This window comes from Neoarius graeffei, chromosome 8, assembly GCF_027579695.1.
Source record: "Neoarius graeffei isolate fNeoGra1 chromosome 8, fNeoGra1.pri, whole genome shotgun sequence".
Taxonomy (NCBI): domain Eukaryota; kingdom Metazoa; phylum Chordata; class Actinopteri; order Siluriformes; family Ariidae; genus Neoarius; species Neoarius graeffei.
The window spans coordinates 78,334,025-78,354,290 of record NC_083576.1 but is presented as its reverse complement, the minus strand read 5'-3'; the positions used below and the strand labels follow the sequence as shown (position 1 = coordinate 78,354,290).

The 20,266-nt window shown below is 42.9% G+C and overlaps 1 protein-coding gene across 2 annotated transcripts in view; it reads right to left on the bottom strand.

Annotated features, from left to right (window-relative positions):
• hipk3a (homeodomain interacting protein kinase 3a) overlaps positions 1 to 20,266 on the bottom strand; it is a 148,074-nt gene that overhangs the window by 7,764 nt on the left and 120,044 nt on the right. The window contains exons 7-15 of one of the 2 annotated variants that reach the window (XM_060928286.1): positions 17,803 to 17,965; positions 15,656 to 15,779; positions 15,416 to 15,537; positions 15,105 to 15,223; positions 9,431 to 9,592; positions 9,018 to 9,353; positions 8,550 to 8,696; positions 4,721 to 4,965; positions 555 to 691 (exon numbers count right to left, since the gene is read on the bottom strand). In XM_060928286.1, coding sequence (XP_060784269.1) covers positions 555 to 691; positions 4,721 to 4,965; positions 8,550 to 8,696; positions 9,018 to 9,353; positions 9,431 to 9,592; positions 15,105 to 15,223; positions 15,416 to 15,537; positions 15,656 to 15,779; positions 17,803 to 17,965 — 1,555 coding nt within the window. The remainder of the gene's footprint in view (positions 1 to 554; positions 692 to 4,720; positions 4,966 to 8,549; positions 8,697 to 9,017; positions 9,354 to 9,430; positions 9,593 to 15,104; positions 15,224 to 15,415; positions 15,538 to 15,655; positions 15,780 to 17,802; positions 17,966 to 20,266) is intronic. The other variant, XM_060928287.1, reaches the window with a different exon arrangement.

The following is a 20,266-nucleotide window of genomic DNA, read 5'->3' as shown; positions in this document are numbered from 1 at the left end:
CTGTCCTTGCATAAACAAGTAAATTTCTTTGCTCAAAAGTCCTCCCTCCCCCGCCATTTTCTTCGACAATTTCAGCTTGTTCAATTAGGTCTGTGTCTGATAAATTACCTGGATAATAAAGTTCACTTTCGCTGTGCTCAGTCGTGTCGTTCATTTTTCAAACTAACAATTCAGAGTAAAATGGAAACGAGGGAAACGGGTCCGGGGCTGTGTAGGGCTTTTTCCGGACCGGATTCAAAAACCCGTACCTGCCCAGTCATGTGACTTTTCCCAATGGTTTTATTAAGAGCGTGCGCAGGGGTCCTTACAGGTCACATGATAATGTCCAATACTGAATCGTTCCTCAAGAATCAAAATCGTTTCGAAGCCTGAGGTTTACTTGGCTGACTCCCAAAAAAAAAAAAAAAGCTTGTGAATCATAAATGTATGATTCACAAGCACAGGAAAACACAGGAGAATGGGAAACCTGGACTTTTTTAAAAACACATTCCACTAAACTGAGCTCTTCCTATATTGACAGTGAAAGAGAGTGGAAAAAAGGCAAAGGGAGAGACCTGGCCAAAGCCCAGAGGTGGCTGCTGCTGCTGGAATGTGGAAGTGATCTTGTGCTGGCGGGGCAAACTTGGAGTGGAGTGCAGACTCAACCGGCCGGGAGCGCATCGTCCTCGCAACTGGCATGACAACTCGAACACTGAAAGAGAAGAAAAACAACTAAGTAAAAGAAAACAAGCACAATAGTACAACAGGGAAAAGACATCAAAGTGGAAATCCATCACAATAAATCAAACTTAACAGTTGTAAAGAAACACTCATTTATACACACAGGCTCTGACTTCCTCCCTGCTGAAAAAGACTCCGTTCATCACACAGTACTGACGTGATTGATCACTCCGTTCTGATATTTCGCTCGAATCTGAGCACTATTAACATTCATGTTTGCGAGTAAATCATAGCTGTTATTACTCAACATGAATACTCGTCACCAAAATATTATATACATGATCCATATGGATGACGGACCACACGTTTGTGAGACAATCCATTACTGCAGCAGCAAAGGAGCACATTAAGTACTCATTCATTCATCGCAGAGATGTCTTCTGGAGCTCGGCTGTGGCTCATCAGCTGGAAAAAGCCAGATGGAGAGCTTTTATCGTTTTTGCAGCCATTACTCACACGCCTGTACCGAAAAATCTACTCGACTGCATGAGAAGAGCCAGTGAACGTGCAGTGAATTCTGATCAGAGCGTTCTTACTACAGTATCAAGCTCATGCATTGAGCGCTTTGTGCATTCGGAGATCTGAGAGATTTTATTTTGTAATAAAATAAACACAGCCGAAGTAATTATTTTGCCAGTGATGCTACAAAAAAAAAAAAAAGGGTGGACAAATAAATTGGGGGCAGCATGGTGGTGTAGTGGTTAGCGCTGTCGCCTCACAGCAAGAAGGTCCGGGTTCGAGCCCCGTGGCCGGCGAGGGCCTTTCTGTGCGGAGTTTGCATGTTCTCCCCGTGTCCGTGTGGGTTTCCTCCGGGTGCTCCGGTTTCCCCCACAGTCCAAAGACATGCAGGTTAGGTTAACTGGTGACTCTAAATTGAGCGTAGGTGTGAATGTGAGTGTGAATGGTTGTCTGTGTGAGCCCTGTGATGACCTGGCGACTTGTCCAGGGTGTACCCTGCCTTTTGCCCGTAGTCAGCTGGGATAGGCTCCAGCTTGCCTGCGACCCTGTAGAACAGGATAAAGCGGCTAGAGATAATGAGATATGAGAAATAAATTGCTGAGCTAGCCCAATGAGAAATTAAAGCACCAATGGATTTATGTACGTACGTGCTTTCTAAAAAGCAGCAATTAATGCATTTTTGCTTCAAAGTATAAACTTAAAAATAAGCAGGTACTTGAATCCCTGGGAAGGACGACTTTCATGCATGTCCAGTCTATCCTGTCTCTGCTGATGAAACATCATGCTCACAGTGTTAAAGAGGCAGGAACTCCCTGGCTAAGCTTTGAGCTGTGATGTCTCGTTCGTTGCGTGTAAAGACATGACTTGAACTAGAGAGTCTTCATTTTTGAGCTTTGTGACATCGCAGGGTTTGTACTGTACTGTAGTGCGCTTCGCTCAGTTTAGTCACAGTTTCCACATCCTTCTTTGTTTCTGATTATGGGAAGACTGTCTTGCATCTGTTGACACGAATGAATATGTTGAGGAAAAATTGTTCCCATGAACAACCAAACCACATCCTTGGTTTTTATGTCCAGTGCAGCAGGAACCAAAAGGAAGCAATCAGGACACGTTACATTACAGTGGTGCTTGAAAGTTTGTGAACCCTTTAGAATTTTCTATATTTCTGCATAAATGACCTAAAACATCATCAGATTTTCACACAAGTCCTAAAAGTAGATCAAGAGAACCCAGTTAAACAAATGAGACAAAAATATTATACTTGGTCATTTATTTATTGAGGAAAATGATCCAATATTACACATCTGTGAGTGGCAAAAGTATGTGAACCTTTGCTTTCAGTATCTGGTGTGACCCCCTTGTGCAGCAATAACTGCAACTAAACCTTTCCGGTAACTGTTGATCAGTCCTGCACACCGGCTTGGAGGAATTTTAGCCCATTCCTCCGTACAGAACAGCTTCAACTCTGGATGTTGGTGGGTTTCCTCACATGAACTGCTCGCTTCAGGTCCTTCCACAACATTTCCATTGGATTAAGGTCAGGACTTTGACTTGGCCATTCCAAAACATTAACTTTATTCTTCTTTAACCATTCTTTGGTAGAACGACTTGTGTGCTTAGGGTCGTTGTCTTGCTGCATGACCCACCTTCTCTTGAGATTCAGTTCATGGACAGATGTCCTGACATTTTCCTTTAGAATTCACTGGTATAATTCAGAATTCATTGTTCCATCAATGATGGCAAGCCGTCCTGGCCCAGATGCAGCAAAACAGGCCCAAACCATGATACTACCACCACCATGTTTCACAGATGGGATAAGGTTCTTATGCTGGAATGCAGTGTTTTCCTTTCTCCAAACAGAACACTGCTCATTTAAACCAAAAAGCTCTATTTTGGTCTCATCAGTCCACAAAACATTTTTCCAATAGCCTTCTGGCTTCACGTGATCTTTCGCAAACTGCAGACGAGCAGCAATGATCTTTTTGGAGAGCAGTGGCTTTCTCCTTGCAACCCTGCCATGCACACCATTGTTGCTCAGTGTTCTCCTGATGGTGGACTCATGAACATTAGCCAATGTGAGCGAGGCCTTCAGTTGCTTAGAAGTTACCCTGGGGTCCTTTGTGACCTTGCCGACTATTACACGCCTTGCTCTTGGAGTGATCTTTGTTGGTCGACCACTCCTGGGGAGGGTAACAATGGTCTTGAATTTCCTCCATTTGTACACAATCTGTCTGACTGTGGATTGGTGGAGTCCAAACTCTTTAGAGATGGTTTTGTAACATTTTCCAGCCTGATGAGCATCAACAACGCTTTTTCTGAGGTCCTCAGAAATCTCCTTTGTTCGTGCCATGATACACTTCCACAAACATGTGTTGTGAAGATCAGACTTTGATAGATCCCTGTTCTTTAAATAAAACAGGGTGCCCACTCACACCTGATTGTCATCCCATTGATTGAAAGCACCTGACTCGAATTTCGCCTTCAAATTAACTACTAATCCTAGAGGTTCACATACTTTTGCCACTCACAGATATGTACTATTGGATCATTTTCCTCAATAAATAAATAACCAAGTATAATATTTTTGTCTCATTTGTTTAACTGGCTTCTCTTTATCTACTTTTAGGACTTGTGTGAAAATCTGATGTTTTAGGTCATATTTATGCAGAAACATAAAATTCTAAAGGCTTCACAAACTTTCAAGCGCCACTGTAAATTGAATGCATCAAATAATGATGGACATGTTAACAGAAAGTAGTTCCCCCCCGTCTCTGGTTGTTGAATGAACCCACTTGTCTGCCTGACAACTGTGAATGTAAAGCAGATAAGCTGGATAAATTTAACGCAAAATAACGGGTAGGTAATTTTTCCACCCCTGACAAATATCAACCATGAACTAAAAAATAAATCACAGGCTTGACAAATTCAAGCCACTGAACGTACATTAATTTCAATACTAAGGCCTCTAGCGCCTCTCAAACACATCATAACCTGGTTGCACGCTTTTAAAATTACACTCTCCAACCTCAGTGTCGTATCAGACCTACACACTGCCAGTGGGCCGGTTTGCTGTATTTAAAGTGACGATTTCTTCTGTTCCTTATGTCCTAATTGCATGCAAATCACACAATCAGCACACAAACAGAGAAAGAAAGGGAATGGGCACACGACGGGAGGACAGGAGAAGTAGTCAATAGAAGGGGGAAAAGGGGAAAAAAAAATGAACAAAGGCTTTGCACTCAACGCTGGGATGCAGTGCACAAGACACACGGGTCACAGTGCACTCAATACCCATAATCACCTGCAATAGCCTCTGTGGTAACCTCCTGCCTCTCCACTATGACCTGCAAAGCAGACATATGGGCTGTGACCACGTATACTCTCTCATACACACGCCGAACCGGAGTGTGAGCACCACCACAAGCAGTGAAGTGAAACTTGCATTTAAAAAGATACAAGTGATAATCAGCTAAACTGAACACGTTCTCACCAAAGGAAGTTCAGGTTGGTTAGTGTGCGTGTACACGTGTGTGTGTGTTACCCGTGTTGCTGTGCTGCTGCTGGTTGTTATTGTTGTTGATCACTCTAAGCGGTGGCACCACCACAGTCCTGACTGCTGGTTTTATCTGCGTCTCTGTGCGCGCATTGCTCCGCTGCGTTTCGGCTCCCTGCTTCTGATTGGTGTTCAGAAAGCGTCTCTCGGCAAACGGGCTACTGTGGGTGTCTGATGCTGGGGAGCCGTCCACAGTGTCGCAGCCGCTCTCGTGACCATCATCCTCAGACATGCTGGTGACATGCAAATAAAGACAGTTAAGGGGTGTTCACACGGCACATATTTGCATCGATGCTGCACCGATGTATTTTGTTGCGATATAGACCCTTTTCAGTCACGTGACCATCGTAAACGCGACCACCATTTTGGACATGTAGTGGACTTCGGCTCGAATCGGTTTGAATGCGAGGAAGGCGACAAACGAAAAACATAAGAAAAAGGAGCGAGATGCAGAAAACACCTTCACTATCCAGCGACGTAGGGCATTTCCAGGGCGAGCAGAGGGAGAGGTATTTGCAAAAATTGAGGTTAGCAGGCTTAGAGAACGACGTTTACCTGCTTCCACCAGGATTGTTCACTGACGTACGCTCCGGAACCTCAGCCGGAGCACTCCGGGAGCAAGCCGGAGCGCACTGCTTAATTTGAGGGGGAGCAAGCCGGAGCGCGCTCCGGAACCTCGGACGTTGGCTCCGGCAGCTATTTACACTGGATCCGGTGTAAATAGCTGCCGGATCATAATTACAGTAAACTAGTAAATACAGTAAAGGAAAAACTTGAGACTGAAAGGTTTTAACAGTCATCCAAATGACTGAACGTAAACATTGCTACAGTAACATATGTTGTTGACATTAGCTAGTCAACAATAGCTACTACAGAAGAACAAAGAGGTTACAATGGGTTATTTTAACCTATTTGGTTACACACTCGCCGCCACAGAATGTTAACAGCAATGTAATGCCTTTTCTGGCTAATTTTATTTGTCTAACCTCCAACAAAGTGGTCACTACACAAGCGTTGGTATGCCGAGGGCTGCCAATCTTTCCTGTTAATGGCCGCTATCCGTCTTCTCCGTCGGGACCCGATAAAATGATAACCCTTGCCTTGTTTGTTGATGGTTACTACATCCAGGTGCACAACAATATAGTGGCATGATGGAAGTCTTGCTGAAAGTAAAAACTTTCTTTGCTGCCGTTCCTCAATGTTGGCTGTGGTAAACTACTGGTAGTACATGTCCAAAATGGCGGCCGCGTTTGTCGTGAAGTCACGTGAAAAGGGTCCATATCTGACACCGGTGTAAATTTTGTGGAGCGTTCACACGTCACAAACCTGCTTACTAGAGAGAGCACCGGTGCAGCCCCACTTGCGTTCACACGGCAGTTTTTGCGACCGTGCTATACGATAGTAATAATGCGGAAACGAAATATGCGCATGCGTGAAAATGTACTTCCTTTTCCCGGTTGTCATGGCATCACCAAGCGCCAGGAAAACAATGTGGATGAAGACACCAGTGTTGCCAGATACTGCTGACGTTTTCCTGCCCAAAATATGTTCAAATCCACCAAAATGCACTTAAAACCGCCCAATCTGGCAACACTGGAAGACTGTTCTGTTGTTGTTGATATTCGCCATTTTGGAAGCGCAAAATACCATCAACTCTCCTCACGCGTAGCGAGTCTACCCCTGTAGCATTCAGACGTCCCATTTTATAATCGGTGCTGCCCTGCAAACTAGCATTTACTCCGGAGTAAATTTCTTAAACCACCTCCCGAGCAGGGTTAGATTTGCACCGGTTTAAGCAGCTTTCAGGGGCTACACCGGTATAACTTTGTACCGTGTGAACGCTCTACCGGGGCAGCCCCGGTGCTACACCGGAGTAAAAGTTGCCGTGTGAACACCCCTTTAGAGGAAAGGAGGAATTTCATCGATTAGATCAGCAGCACCCTCGAGTGGGCGAGTTTCTGCATCTGAACAAGAGATTTTGGAATAAAATGCAGCAGATCCAACACTGCTGGACCAAACGACACCTTAGGAGCGCGGTTTGTTCTGCTTTCAAGTGTGTATTTATCAATTCATTAAGTACTAGTTTATAACAATGTTATTCTCATCTCGGTGCTACAAGTAGCTCATTGAATGTGGGATTTTCTATTTATTTATCCATACATTTTCATTTAATTTATCCTCCACATTGCTGCATTAAAACTTCCAAGCTGCTCTGACATAAAAGTCATAACAGGAACTCATTTCTTCTCTGGACATTCCACAACATTAAATCTAGCTATTAGCAGCTCATCCAGCTGACAGCTTACGCCATCATGTGTTGTCTGTCGTCCTCCACATTTCGCCCAAAAAAAAAAAATTGCTGATTGCTGCTTCCTCTCCCCCTCTCAATTCTTCACTGATTTTTATTCTTTTTGGCAGGAAGGTAGGTCTGCCTGGGGTGCATATGGCTTCTACCCAAACTTGCATAATTTCAATTCGATATGGGGTAATCAATCAATCCCTAACGAGCAGTTTCCACACAAATCGCTTCTTCACTGATTTCGAGTCTTGCTGCCATGAAGGTAGGGGTACCTACAGTGTATGGCAGGGGTGGGCAATTATTTTTTCCATGGGGCCACATGAGAAACAGAAAATTTTGTGGAGGGCCGGACCAAAAGGCTGAACTAAATTCTGCATAATATTAATTGTATTTCTTTATATAAAGCAGTAAATAACATTGTTTTTACAAACTGGTAAGAGTATGGAAAAAAAAAAAAAAAAAAGGTTACAGAAAATGTCATTTATTCAATCAAATTTCCCAAAACAATGATTAACAAAATGTGAACGTTTGTACCATTTTTTTTTCAGTCACATTCACCCCAAAACACAATAAAGACATCACAATATTGTCTTTCTACTCCAAATATTAAGCAAGATATTATAATAATGATGCCCACATTTGTAGTCTAATCACCTCATTTGGTGTTTTTCAGTTTTTTATTTGTTCAGTGAGAGAAATCTCGTCTCTGTTGGTCTTTAACGAGTGCATCAGAGTCAGGTTGAATGTCTGAGGTGGAGATGCGAAGCACAGCTGACAGATGATTATCGGTGAGAGAGGATCTATACCTGGATTTGTTAAACTTCATCACTGAAAACGTCGATTCGGTGTAGGTATCAGATCGGCTCGGGCTCCGGCGCCTGCTGGTGACGTCACACTATGTGATTGGCTGGACCGTTTGAAGGATGACATACAAGTTTGTGGTTGGTCTGGACAAATTACGGAAGTAGTTATCGCGGGATTAGGTTTCATGGAATTTCATGTCGCGCGCGTTGCGTTTTTGTTGAACACAACTTCAAAATAAAAGCAATGCACATTCAGTCCATGCATGAGGTAAAATTAGAAAATACATTTATTTTGTAATTTCTAATTAACCTTAGGCGGGCCGGTCAGAATGAACCAAAGGGCCGGATGCGGCCCGCGAGCCGTAAAATGCCCAGGTCTGGTGTACGGTATATAACGTCTACGTAGATTTGCGTCATTACAATTATTAATCTGGACTAATTGAGCCTTAATGAGCAGTTCAACACACATCGCTTCTTCTCGGTCAATTCCTCGGCGTTTTGGATTCTTTCTGGCAAATCGGTCGGTATTCCCATGCAGCTTGTATATTGTGTACATCACTTGCGCAAGGAAGGTGGCCCACTTTAGATCGTTCTTTCTGGACTAGACGGAGCGAGCTACGCCGTCATTGATGTTCTTGTTATTATTAGCAGCTACTTCGCGGTAGCACCATACACAGCAGACATGTTTGTGTTAACTCTATAACCTGTGCGTTACCTGTTGGGTCTCTTGCAGGGTGAAGGACTGGACTGAACTGAGGCTGAGGAGCTTGTGCTCAGGCTGCTGTCTGGGCTGCTCAGCGAACACACACGCTCCATATTCAGAGACCCCTTACACGCCTCACAATCTGGGCTGCCCTTACATCTGAAAGCACACAAAGATTAAGTATTAATCATCAAACCTGAAAGAGCACTATGATGTGCCAACAGAACTCCGTGATTAAGAGCATAGTTTAGATTTTTCCGACAGTACAGATTGTCAGGATTGTAAATAACACCTGAAGGTTCAAACAAATCCTGCATGCACTTTCCCAGTATTAAACAGCAAATATGAACAAAATGCAGAAAAGCTTGTTTAAGAGCCCGCTGATATGTGTGACCTAAACTGCAACAAAAACAAGCTCGTCTTTTAAGCCGAAACGTTAACGGCACTAAATGCAAATTCTTGGCTGTTAATTAAACTCACGTGTTCGAGGAACACCTCTGCTCTTCTGTATCCCTCTCATCATCTGTATCGCTGCTAATGCTAATAACGCTGACCACCGGGCTCAGCGATTCGCCAATGACGATAGACTCTCGTTGCTGATTGGCTGCCGACAGCTGCTCCTCAGAGCTCTGCTTTTTCGTCTTACAGCAGCTCTCTTCCTCAGTCTCTATGTGATTTGGCTGCTTCTTGAGTTGCGACTCCGCCTCCCTGCCCCTAAGCACCGCCTCTGGGTTTCGCAAGACGTCCTGTCTTTGAGTCTTTGGTGAGAGGCACGCTGAAGTATGCGTTTCTGTGTAGTGCGACGTATTCACACTCCTGCAAAACATGCAACCCTTCAATCAGATTAAACTGTGTAACTTGTGACACACTAACAGCTTAAGATAATCGCTTACCTGTTCTGACTGGGCTTGCTGCTCTTGTTGGCAGTCGTCTGAGGCCACACCACGTGAGCGATGCCTATGTTCATGGGCTGGTGCGCAGATACAGCCATCTGACTGGGCACGAGTGGTTGCGGCATCATGGAACCATAATGGCTGGTGTGTGAACGCACTTTCCTACAGAAAAGTCGAGCTGATATTATAAAACGACCACAGGATACCGTGCCAAGATGCATGGATCAGCACCAAACCAGCATATTTTGAGAAGACACAGCCAGGAACAACCCTTATGACAAGCAAAACAAGCTCAGGGAGGCAACATCATATTGTATTAAACATGCCACACCCAACTCTTGAAATAGTTTAGGGTGTCTGTACATGTGCTGTTCTGCCCCATTAAGAGAGTTTATTAGTAGTGCTGTCAAAAATGTCGCGTTAACTTGACTCAATTTTAACAGCGATAATTTTTTTATCGTGAGATTAACGCTCTGTGACATGATGTAGGTTTTTCATAAGCTTTTGAAACTGCCAGGAACTTGGAACAGAGACTTTGCTTAGAAAACCGATAGCAGCTAGCCACGCCCCGCACAGCCAGAGTCCTCTGCCCTCCTCCCCCAAAGAACCAGCGCGGGCAGGGCGCGCTAGTAGAGATGGGATTTATGGCTCTTTGATGGGATCCGCATCTTTGTGATCCGTTCTTTGAAAAGAGCCGTTCAAAAGACTGGCTCATTTGGCTCTTTTTAAATATTCATTCAGTTTTAAGAAGACAGCGTCTAAAGAAGCCAGATCCCTCTGAACTGTAAACTCAATGCTATCCCAGAAATCCTTCCTGTAATATGCAAATTTGGCCGCCTCTGATTGGACAGCGCGACGCATCAACAGGCAGAAAGTGTAAAAGTACAAAATGTGTTAAGTGAGCTGAAACAGTAAAGATCAGATTCAATGCAATATTTATCAACGAACAACTTCAAGTTAACATAATAGTGTACTTTATATTATAATCAAGCATGTCAAGCCTACCGTCACTGTGTAACCTGTCTCTCTGATAGACTAACTCAAGCAGTAGATCACTTCACTCATGGTTCTCTTGTTAGTCTCGGGACGAAGAGCCCCAGTGCTCAGCTTAGGTTTCATTTTGCAGTGGCTGTGTCAAGACGTGTTATGCTTTGCAATAAGAAAAACACTGGTACAAAACAAGCCCATTCACTTTTTTATGCTGGTAAGAGAATTACAATGGTTTTTCTTGTGACAAAAATGTGCGATTAAATTGCGATTAATCGCGAGTTAACTATGACAGTCGCGACATTAATCGCGATTAAATACTTTAATCGCTTGACAGCACTATTTATTAGCTGTCATTTCCTGCCCGACCCTAAAAGTATACTTGATCATCAACTGCTACTTAACTCACATTAAATGTGAATTACAATGACAATTAGACTCAGAAGAACTAAATAAGTCACTGCAGTATACATCCAAACATAATCGTAACAAAAAGTCGAACCTCACGGATTTATTTTTTTGAAAGCAAGATTCAGCCCTAGTGTGAACAGTGTAAAAATGATCACAAATTTAACCTGTAATTGTGATTTTGTTTAAAGACCAACAGAGCACTCGTAAAACTATCCATAGGGGGGGCCAAGCACTTGCTCAAGAAAGGATGTACTTTAAAGGTGTTTTTACACCTGGTCCCCTTTAAAGGAACCAGACTCAGTCCTCTTTAAGTGGACCAAAAAGTGGACCAACAGAAAAAGAACTCAGTTCTTTTTGTGTTCACACTGTGAATTTATTACAAAGAGGACTGGGTTCTCTTTCTGGTCCAGTTAAGCTTTGATGTGGCCTCAGTCCTCTTTCTGTTCACACCAGGTCCTCTAGAGCCCTCAGACCCCCAGTGCATGGAATTCTGGGTAATTTTCTCTTGAATCTAAATGTCTGCTGCCATGCTTGCCCTGCTGTATTCTTTGATCAAAATAGTGCGGATTAAGGAAAATAGATTTATTCCAGCGGCTGTGGTAAGTTCCAAAAGGAAGTTGAGTTTCCCTGCTACAGTCACGTGACCAACTACGGCAAACGAAGAAGGTTAAACTACAGTGAAAAAGGCGAAGTGAACCCGGTGCGCTTTTTGTTCACAATGCGCAGATTAGGCGAACCGTACCGTTGATTTTTAGCGAACCGTACTGAGACCACCTCCTGAGGTGGTCTCGGTTCGGTTCGCTTTAAAGGGGTCTGGGTACGGTTGGAGTTTTCACATATGCGCAAAAAATGCTGAGTCATCGATCTGAGATTGGTTAGATGGCTGAAAGGGACCAAGTGTGAAAACACCCTAAGATGCAACAACTGCACAACAGTATATCCTTCTACTTGCTTTGGGAAATGTTTGGTGGTCTTTCAATATTGAAAAATCACAACACACTATTATTCAAGTTATATTTATCATCGAGTTTGTATAATTATTGGCCTGTTTGACCGGTGCCTTAAATTTAATGGGTTTAATCCAACACCTCAATAACTCTAAATCCAAATCAGCCTACAAAGAACATAAGTTAGGGATAAAAAGCTGTATAGAGATCTTGCAGTCACGTGACCGGAAAGTACACAACCGCCATCTTGTCAGTCAAAAACACCGCTGAATGCTGCTGCACTCGTGTACAGAATGGATCAATTTCAACCGACGGACTACACGGCTCATTTTTCTAATGAACAGATAACTAGATACATGTCTAAAATAAACGATCTACAGATTTGTGACCCTTATGGCTTTCCGGACGGAGTTTTCACGACCGGATTTTGAACTGCCAGCGGAATACCCAGACGTGTATAATTACCTCATTAACTTTCCCTCGCTGTTCAGTGGTGAAGCACTGCATGCTTATAAATCTCTGGACAGTTATCTTTACAGAAATTCAGGATTTGTCAGCGACTCAGATGTGGCATCTTGTAAACAAGAATCCTCATTGGATGGGTAAGTCACTTAAGTATTGAGTATAGCACTGACCAACCGATTATACACTGAGTGCAGAATTATTAGGCAAGTGAGTATTTTGACCACAACATCCTTTTAATGCATGTTGTCCCACTCCAAGCTGTTTAGGCTTGAAAGCCTACTACCAATTAAGTATATCAGGTGCTGTGCATCTGTGTAATGAGAGGGGGTGTGGTCTAATGACATCAACACCCTATATCAGGTGTGCATAATTATTAGGCAACCTCTTTTCCTCTGGCAAAATGGGTCAGAAGAGAGATCTGACAGACTTTGAAAAGTATAAAATTGTGAGATGTCTTGCAGACGGATGCAGCACTCTTGAAATTGCGAAGATGTTGAAACGTGATCACCGAACAATCAAGCGTTTCATTGCAAATAGTCAACAGGGTCGAAAGAAGCGTGTGGGGAAAAAAAGGCGCAAAATAACTGCACATGATCTGCGGAAAATCAAGCGTGAAGCTAACAAGCAGCCATTAGCATCCAGTTCTGCCATATTCCAGAGTTGCAACATTCCTGGAGTGTCAAAGAGTACAAGGTGTGCAATACTGAGGGACATGGCCAAGGTAAGGAAGGCTGAAAAACAACCACCACTGAGTAAGGCACACAAGATAAAACGTCAAGACTGGGCCAAGAAATATCTTAAGACTGATTTTTCTAAGGTGCTGTGGTCTGATGAGATGAGAGTGACTCTTGATGGGCCAGATGGATGGGCCTGTGGCTGGATCAGTAATGGGCACAGAGCTCCACTCCGACTCGGACGCCAGCAAGGTGGAGGTGGAGTACTGCTATGGGCTGGTATCATCAAAGACGAGCTTGTTGGACCTTTTCGAGTTGAGGATGGACTCAAATTCAACTCCCAGACCAACTGCCAGTTCCTGGAAGAAACCTTCAAGCAGTGGTATAGGAAAAAGTCAGCATCTTTCAAGAAGAACATGATTTTCATGCAGGATAATGCTCCATCTCATGCGTCCAAATACTCCACTGCGTGGCTAGCCAGTAAAGGTCTGAAAGGTGAAAAAAATAATGACATGGCCCCCTTGTTCACCTGACCTAAACCCCATCGAGAACCTGTGGTCCATTATAAAACGTGAGGTCTACAAAGAGGGAAAACAGTACACCTCTCTGAACAGCGTCTGGGAGGCCGTGGTTGCTGCTGCACACAATGTTGGTCGTGAACAGATAAAGAAATTGACAGAATCTATGGATGGAAGGCTTTTGAGTGTCCTCATGAAGAAGGGTGGCTATATTGGTCACTGATTTTGTTTTTGTTTTGTGTTTGAATGTCAGATATGTTTATTTGCAAATCTGGAGTTGTCATATCAGTGTACCTGGTGAAAATAAATAAGTGAAATGGCTACACATTTGGTTTTTATTAAGTTGCCTAATAATTCTGCACAGTCAAAGTTACCTGAACACATACATATTCTCCTAAAATGGCCAAAACTAAAAACACCCCACTCTAACTTCCATACATATTCAGCTTTGATATTTATGAGTCTTTTTGTTTGACTGAGAACAGAGTTGTTCTTCAATAATAAAACTAATCCTCAAAAATACAACTTGCCTAATAATTCTGCACTCCGTGTAGAATAGAATAAGGTAATTCCAAATCGTCCGTCTTGTTTACACGGATCTGGCGTTGGAGAGGTAGAGGCTTAGCAGTGGAGATTTGAGTAGCTGTTTTCTGAGCTTAGTCAACAGGCCGGCTCTGCAGCCTCGCTTTTGCTTCCGCTCCCGGCACCGCCTCCTTCGCTTTGCTTCCGATAACAATCCACAGAGACCCCGCTGGTCTCGCTATCTCGTCCGGAATGTTTTTTTTTTTCTCTCGTCTGGAATGTTGTGCATGCGATGGAAATCGCTACAAACCGTCATTTTCTGCTGGAAACCAATGTCCAGTAAGTCCATACGGTTGTAGTGGATATTGAAGTCTGGTACAGACGAACAACATGCAAAAATACACACAAAAAACGTGCACAGGTAGGGAGAGCTTGTAGCCGCAGCCGTTGTAGTAGAATTGTATATAGTAGGGTTTTCCAGAAGAAAAGGTAGAAGTAAAAGCAGAAGTAGAACCAGAAGTAGAAGGCGGAATATGGCGTTTGACCGACAAGATGGCGTCTGTCACAATCTGGATCGGCTGTGACGTCACATGCAAGTGCTCCATTGTGCCAAAACATAGCCAAATAATTATTATTGTCTAAACTGATGTAATGAGTGTAAATCCCTTACTTGATTATGAATTATTGGATTACGTTCATAAATTTGCCCTGAAGGAGTCGAGTTATTTGACAGTGAAATTGGACCCTTGCTGCAGCCAAGTTTGTTTTTTTTTTTACCCCATTTAGAAACATCCTTGACGGGGTTTGCTCACGTATGTGAAAGAACCCAATGCTACCTACTTATTAACTGAGCGCGAGGTCTTTACCGGAAAATATCAGACCGAGATCTTGACGGTCCAGACCGAGCCGTAGGCATTACGGGAAAATTCCGCCGGCAAGAAACCAATCAGAGCGCACAATTTTACTGGAAGTACGGTAGCTCGTGCCACATGATAAACAACGTTATTACTATAAACCTTCAGAATGATCAGACAGTTTATGTCTAGATGGAACGAAAAAGAACTCTTAAGAGAAACCAGGACCACGTTAAAGAGAACATAACTAGGCAAAACTGGATGCTTGTGTTGAGCATTGTGTCCAAGTCGCTTACCCCCAGTCCCCTCTCCTCTGAGGACAGGAGACAGTGTCCGAGGGCAGTGTGGTGGGTGGAGGAGGCACCTGCTGCCATGCTGGTACCAGGATCTGCGGAGTCCTGTTGGACCACGGCTGCTGCAAAACAAAGAAAAACCTCCTCATAGGAAATCAAAAACACTGATCGGAATGAAATAAATTTAACACATTTCTAAATAAGCAGAACAAAACACCACAGGTCGACTTTTGTCCTGAACCTGTTCAGGCACCGACTAAGTGTTCAGATCTTACACAGGAGACTGCTGCACGTTACAGTATATGGGCTCTGACCTGTGCTATGACTCCTGGTCTGAGAGGTAAAGACTGGATGGCTGGAGCTTGAGTCACCAGCGGCAGTGCATTATCCATCCGCACCGAATATCCTGACGGCTGGTTAGGGTTGGACCCGATTCCTGCAAAATGACGTTTTTTTTTTTTTTTTTAAGTTTCAGGAACGCGAATGCATTACACCTAATCTCAGCTGAAAGATTTGTACTAAACTACAGGAATAAGTTTATTTCAGAATGCTACCTTGAATGGCTGGTGGGCAAAGGATGAGCGTTTGCTGAAAAGAATCAGTGCAGCCAAACTGTGCACTTCCTGTCTGCAGGGGAATGCCAGGATGTACCACAGGCGGTGCAGGTGGAGCCAAAGCCTAGATCCAGACACAGACAGACAGACGTCATGTTCTAGTGTTTCTCAGGAACACAAACCGTGACTTGCTAAGCTTGCAGAAGGGAAGCACAAAAGGCAAACATGCAGTATTAAAGATTAATATACAAAAAAAACAAACAAGATCAACTGTGAGCTATTGCTCACTTACGTACCCCCCCCCCGCTGATATCGGAATGCAAGCAATCGAAAGAATAGGACACTTATTGTGAATGCTGACTTCAACAAATAAATAACCCCTGAAACAAGCAAGTAAAGAGCAGTGTCTCTCCCCAGGGATTTCAAACAGCACCCTGGTAAACGGTCATTTTGAAATAGCATTTTGCTTCTTGAAATAGCGTCAAAATCCACGCTATAGGTTTCGTAAATACATTCAGTCGGTAAACAGAAAGTCGTTGTGCGACAGACCTGAAAACGGTGTACACGGGAAAGAACCCCAAGCTGAAGCTCGGTACCAAATATCAAGCAGCTGTGATTTGTAGTTGCTCAGAAAAATGTTATGAAAATTTTGTAAATCCACGCTACACGTTTCATAAATACATTCAGTCGGTAAACAGGAAGTCGTTATGCGACAGACGTGAAAACGGTATACACTGTATCAAACCCCAAGCTGAAGCTCAGAAACAAGTGGCTATGATTTGTGGTTGCTGAGAAAAAGGGTGTTTCAGACAGACGGAGATGCGGGCGGGCGGACGGACAGACAGAGGTAAACCAGTATATTACTCCCCCTCCCCCCCAAAAAAAAGTGGGGGTATAATAGACAACGTCAAAAACACAAACTCAGTACTAGTTGGACTGAGGACGACTGAAAAATGTCATTTGTTAATAAAAGATAAAATTGAAAACTAATTTACTCAATAATACAAATGCACGTAAAAAAAGGTAGCTTTTTGGATACTTTAAATAAATGAATGAAAATGGGACATTTGTAGGAATAATACGCAATTAAAAGAATACTCCAGTGCTTGTGTGTTTACCACATACAAGAACTGAAACATTTCCCAGTGGAACATTGAAATAATACTGGCTGGCGTTGAGTGATATATCAGATATATTCCATTCAGCTAGCATGATATTGAACAAGTCGAAGACGAGTAGCTAAATGGAATATACATCTGACATACTACGAAAAAAAAACAAAACACAGCCAATAATATTATAATACATACACATTCCTTTCGGGTGTTCAACGCGTCTTTCTCTTTCAAAATTCTCTCAAAATCTTCCATATTTAACGAAACAAACCTGGCGGCCATGTCCGTTTACAAATTGTCACAGTCGCTCGCCAGCACGGAAGTTTTACGTCTCCGATGTGACACATCATACTCTCTTGACAACCATGCGATATCGTAAACCATATTCAACGCTCATTCTCCATTGGGTAGAGTGACGTAATACACGTCGGATCAGCGATATGCTAAATATTGCATGCTATCAAACCAAATAAATGAAACCTGCTCGAAGGGAATAGAATACATGCTTTTATACCATGGAAAAGTGTCCTGTATGGATAAATCCTTATAATGGAAACCCAAGGGAAGGTTTTGGGGTGACAAAGATTTCTAAACCATTCATGAGCCAAAGCTGTTTCGAAATAACGCTCTAAACCTGTATAAATGCTCCTTTTAAACAGGATTCATTTTATGTGTCATTGTATAAACATGGAAACGACTCGATTTCTGCCCAATTACACAAGAATTTCACGAAACCTTCAGGAAAGTGTGTGTGATCGGAATCACTCATGTTGTGGGGAAGTTAAAGAAAGTCCGTAAGACCTTTTCTGGCTTGACAAAATTTCTGTTCATGTCTCAGTCACCTTAATACCTTTTTAAACGTGCAGTAGTTGTAGTATAGGATGCACGCACACTATATACAAGCTGCATATTTTATTTTATTTATTAACAGGACGCAAAAACAACCACCCTTATTCTTTCATTAGGGCGACGAGGTCAAGTAAACAGCTTTCACTGTACTCTTTGTCCAAAATAAATCCTGAGTGTAAATACCTGTGAGTGCATGGAGGGTATTTTGTTGAAGACCGCGATGTTGGGGCCGCTGGGTAGTGTGACAGGTTTCATGAGAGGGGGCGGGGCTTTGTTGCGGTTCACCGCATCGTACATGCTGGTCCTCGAGTGGCACATGTCCATGATGTGGAAACATGACTGCACGCTATAGGGAACAGTGAACAAAATTCTCATTTCACTCTGAACGCAAAACTGAGTAAAGTCTCATTTCACTTCAACTCTTGCATCGTTGTCTGAACATGCAGCGGTCAGACAAAGTCTGGAATGGAATAAAATTTCATTTCCCACGTCCACACGATCAGATCCGTGCGATTAGACGGGCTGCCGACTTGTTCAGACTTTAAGGAAGAGATCAGATAAGTGTGGAGGTGTGGAAATAAATGAAGTAGATTCCAGAAAGGACCGTTTTCAGCAGAACTTGTTTTTATCATTGTCTAGTGAGAACAGTTTTTGAAAACGAAACCAAAAGGCCATCAAATGAATTAATTACAAATGGAATTCATTGCTAAATCTTGTCAGTCGACAAAGCAAAGACAGCTGTTCAGGTCATGTGGTCGTGTTCGCAAAACTCAAGTTATACCTGACCCAGCTGAAATCTTACAAGACATCACAGCATCGAACATTTTAATTTATCATTTCATCCTTCTTTTTTTTTTTAATAAATAGTTACTGTTTTATGTTCTGACTTTATGTAGATGAGAACATGTAACATCTAGCTAATATCATTAACACTAATTCTGGTGAATGAGTAATAATTTTAACCCTTTGGTGACTGACCCCTTGAAAATGGTTCCTCCAGGAACGATGACGTTTCAGTTGTCAAGACAACGGAAAAACTAAAATACAAGAGCATTTTGTTTTGTGCACAAGAGCATTGTGACGTATCTTTCTGTTTTGTATTTTAGTTTTTCCGTTGTCTTGACAACTGAAACGTCATCGTTCCTGGAGGAACCATTTTCAAGGGGTCAGTCACCAAAGGGTTAAATAAATAAATAAATCACTTCCTTTGCTGAAGAAAAAGTGACACTTTTACAAAAACCTTGTTTTTCATGATTAAAATCGCTGCTTGTATTCTTAAAGAAGAACTGAAAGCACTTTTTTTTTTTTTAAATGACCAAAATTCTTTTTCTCTCATTTTATAAAATGTTGGAATGCATTTTTGATCGCTATTTTGTCACTGCTATAGCAAGTTATGAGTGTTTGAAATATGCTCTGTAATATATATCAGTCCGTATGTCAAAGCAACGGCCGTAAACCAGATTCGTTGAGACCTGTGCGAGGCATCGTAGGACGGAAGTAAAACGTACAGCGGAAATCAAAGTGACCGACATGTGCAAACGTTGTCAAAAGACGCGCGCGCCCTCTTTCAAATGCTGATGTGATCAAGCCCGACGTTTTCCCTGTGCCCGAAATCGCTCCCTGCTCACTATATAGTGAGGACGCCATTTTGCAGCGCTGTCCGAAACCTTAGTGAGGATTATGTGGGAAATGTGCTCAGTATAATATGCATTTATCACAAAAATACATGCATGTATTTATTTTGAAAACCCACCAGCCGCCTGATCCGGCACGTTTTAATTGTGCGACAGTAATGACGTAAATACCAGCGCGACGGACTCGTCCTTATCCTGTCGTCTTTTCAACTCTTCTCTTCTCCAGGTTGGTTCGAAGTCGTATGGAATAATCTCCAGGTCACGTACGCGAGGGAGGCGGATGCATGTGCAGAAGTACACGGTTTAATAAAGTGCAGAATATATATACAGCGAGACAAAACCGATGCAGGCAAACAATCCAGAACGTCAGGCTAGATCAAAAACGAGAATACAGGCAACAGGGTCGGTCGAGGCGCAAACAGGACATCAAAGGCTAAGCGAGGACGAGAAACAGGAAATCAAGACAACGGGCAGAAAGGCTCGGTAACGCGTACATGCGTATCGTAATACCTCGCAATGCAAATGCATCAGCACAGTCCTTAAATAGGCGTAAACACACAGTCCCTTAATTGAGCTCAGGTGCGCCTTGTTCACGTGCTGGAGTCCACTCAGGTGGACGCGCCACAGCACGCAGGACTGACACGCCGTCACTGACGAAGCTGGCAAATCTCAAAATTAATCTAAATTCGAATGATATGGCGATCCGGCCGCTGTGTAAACAGTTTTCAAAATGGCGGCGCTGACGGTTCACGTTTGAAGTCTCGTGAAGATCGCGCGGATAAGCGACGCCTACCGTGGACCAAACGAACTACATTCAACATGGCTAAAAACCGAAAAGGCTGATAAGTGTAATATAATATGCCAATACGAGTCACGATTTCAGGTTACTAAAACCGAAAATGTAATTGAACAACACGCTAAAAAATAAAGCAAGTTTAAAAATGACTTCAGTTCCCCTTTAAGGCTTGTTACTCAAATTGCAAATATATTAAAAAAAAAAAAAAAGTTTGATT